At 41.0% G+C, this 3,068-nt stretch overlaps 1 protein-coding gene across 17 annotated transcripts in view; it reads left to right on the forward strand.

Moving 5' to 3' along the window:
- The window catches only part of LOC102673156 (RNA-binding protein Musashi homolog Rbp6), a 795,620-nt gene that overhangs the window by 502,144 nt on the left and 290,408 nt on the right, over positions 1-3,068 (forward strand). For all 17 annotated transcript variants that reach the window (XR_004150497.1, XR_004150496.1, XR_421780.2 and 14 more), the window contains one exon: positions 2,450-2,491. Coding sequence is in view for 14 of the 17 variants with exons in the window: in XM_031510495.1 (XP_031366355.1) it covers positions 2,450-2,491 (42 nt within the window). In the remaining 3 variants the exon portion in view is untranslated. The remainder of the gene's footprint in view (positions 1-2,449; positions 2,492-3,068) is intronic.

Genomic DNA, 3,068 nt, shown 5'->3' on the forward strand with positions numbered 1-3,068 from the left:
ATAAGCTAAAGTTCGAGAACGTTGGCGCGAGATCGTTGTTTAAAATTAATTCCCCCGGGGGAAAATTGTCTGAGCGCGAGATGCGTGTTTTGATTACAAAGTGATTGACTTTGGAGAGTTGGCGGGCAAAAATTGTAGCCTCGCGAAGATCATTTAAATACATGGAAGAAGTGTATTTGAGTACACAAGATACAGATGTAATATTTTTTAACTTTCTTTACGGAGTTAAGAGTGATTAATATCACTTATTTTGCTTCCTCTACAGTGCATTGTTTTGATCTTGTTATAAAAAAAAAATTACTATTAATTATAATGATTGAATTATTATTATATTTGAATAATAATAATAATTCAATCATTGAACACAATATTTAGAAACGTTAAATTTACCGTTTATTTCACAATTATCAACTTCTTCAATATTATATTGCTTAATAATAGAAAAATATTGTTCCGAATTTCATTGAAAGTATATGGACACTTTGATAAATTTCTCGTATTTACCAAGAGAGGATGTGAAATATGAAGTGTCTTTCGACTGGTCTGGATTACTCGCAAAAGACATTCATCTTAATTTTACCGTTGCATCGAATAACGTCGAAAGGAGTTCCATAAGATTTTTATGAAAACCGCTGATTATTCGATACCTTGGTAGTCGAGACGAATTGAATAGATTGCACGAGTAAAACGTAGGAAGTAGGTGGATTTCCCGGTAATTGATTCCGATAAATGGCTGTGAAAAATTGAAACCCAAACGATCCTCCGCGGAAGTGAGATTATCATAAATCATCTCACGGATCCGCGCTCCTCCGGAACGAAGAACCTGTCACTCTGTTAATATTTCTTTTTTAAGCGTAATAGATTAAGTTGTCTCGAATAAGGGAAACGAAAATATACGATACATTTGGAGGAAGGAACGTTTGGCAAGTTTTTTAAAGGATAAAAGGAGATTGAATCTCTTCGCGGTGGAAATCCTTGAAAGCTGAATAAATAGAGGAAGTGTTTTCGACGATAGAAGTGACCTGGGATATCTCAGGCGATAAAAAAAATCTCCTCCCAACTTCCTCCCCTCCCTCCCGAATTGGACGATAAAAACAAAAAGAAAAAAGTGACCCAGTTTTGGCAATGCAACGGGGAACTCGAATACCTGATAAAAAATCGCCGATTCAGCGATTCCTCGCGATCGGAAATTAAATATTAAACGTACATCTAGAACTACTATTCGCGGTGTATCTCGAGCAAAGTGTATCTACGTTCAAAAAATTCTCGCTTCTCAATTTTTACAAACGTTCACGTTTTATAAATTAACGCAAACGTCCCGAGTTTGCCAAGTTTCTCCCCAAGAATTTAATACAACTATTTTTTATATTAAATAACCGAAGCCATTTGAATAACTTTGTCAATAATAAATTTCAAGAGAACCTTTCATTCTTGAAACCAAATCCAAAGCCATTCGATGAATCTATTAACAGATTAATAGACCTGTCAATAGATCCGTATAAAAATCAGATCAAGATTATTTAACAAATTCATCCGAATGTCCACGATCCCTATCATTTCCACGGATTCGAACGATAACTCAAGCATTTCCTGAATCCTAGAAATTCTGCTGCCAATGTAAGAATTCTTATTCGATCCCTTCGACTATCATTTTATTCGCGATACGCGGGAGCAAGTCGCATCCCCTATTCTCGTATCCGCCTCAAATTCGTCGAAGCTCGAACTTCTCGAAACGAACGACGCCTTTGCGGTCACGTTCTCGCGTGTAAGTTCACGCACGTAAGAGGTAAGGTCACGAGGAAGGAAGCCGAAACGAAACGTTCGAGCGGCTCGATTTCGCGGCAAGAATTTACGTCGCGGTTGCACCGGGAATTCCATGGCTTCGCCGTCCCTCCACCTAACGGGGGGTGAGTTTTTTTTTTTTTTTTTTGCTTTTTAGCCACGTAGAGCGTAACACGTGCGGTTACATTCGAGCCGGTCGCACCTCCCCAAGGACAAACGTAGGAAACCGAGCGGAGGACAGGGGTGAGAAAGTCGAGAGTTCGGTTCCTCCACTTCTTCCTTATCCCCTCCGCTCAGAGTATTCAACCGTCTACTTTTTCTTTACCCGGTAATTAATCGTAATGGGAGTTTGAGAGAATGGGAAAAACCAAAGGTTCCTGATAAAGATATCCATTTCTTTGTTTCCCTAGTTGCAATGCTACTACGTGTTCTCTTGTTCCTCGATTTCAATTCCTGAAGAGGTTCCTCGAAACGTTTTGCCAGTAGTCGATAAGTATTTATCTCAAATCTCTTTCTATTTCGCGCTAGATTATGCGAGAATTATGTTAGAATATATTGGAAGATGATAATACAAGTAAACGAGTCTTCAACCGTTAAATCGTTCGTTCCTATAAGTATATTCTAGAGTTATCACGAGTTAATATTTTCTTTCTTATTTTCGTTTCAGATCGACCCGAAGGTGGCGTTTCCCAGGAGAACACATCCAAAGGTAAGGGAAACTTTTTCTCTTTGGTATCTTTATTGGTTGCGCCGAAAATCCCCCGAAATCCGTGAGATGACAATCGTCGCATTCGAAGCAGCCGCGAGCTTTGCTTCCTTCACACGCATGAAAAACTCCTTTGGGCGGAGGAGGAGGAGCGGTAAAAGATAAGCCAGACTGCGGACAGGAAGTAGCTAAGGGGCAGACGTGAGCTTTGAAAGTCTGCTAACGAAAGGGTGGAGAGAGGGAGTTGAAAGCGGAGGAGGACAGCAAGACGAGGGGGGCTTCGAACGCCTCTCTCCGGGGAGAGAATGATAAAGTCCTCTCGTTCTCGTAATAAGAGCAATTAGATGTAATTCATTTCGAAACCCGGAATTATTTTCTTCTACCCCCGTTTAGTCACGGCCGAAACTCTTCTCTCGCCGCGAGACGCTGAATCGTGGAGTTTNGTGGGACGAGGATGGAACGATATCAAAAGGGGAAGAGAGAAGCGCGCGCTCGCGCGCTCGAACACACGCATTTATCCACCCACGAGCGTAGCCACAAACGCGCACCCATCCGTAGAAATTCGTGCACGTACAGGGTC

This window comes from Apis dorsata, unplaced genomic scaffold (genome assembly GCF_000469605.1).
Source record: "Apis dorsata unplaced genomic scaffold, Apis dorsata 1.3 scaffold_231, whole genome shotgun sequence".
Lineage (NCBI taxonomy): Eukaryota > Metazoa > Arthropoda > Insecta > Hymenoptera > Apidae > Apis > Apis dorsata.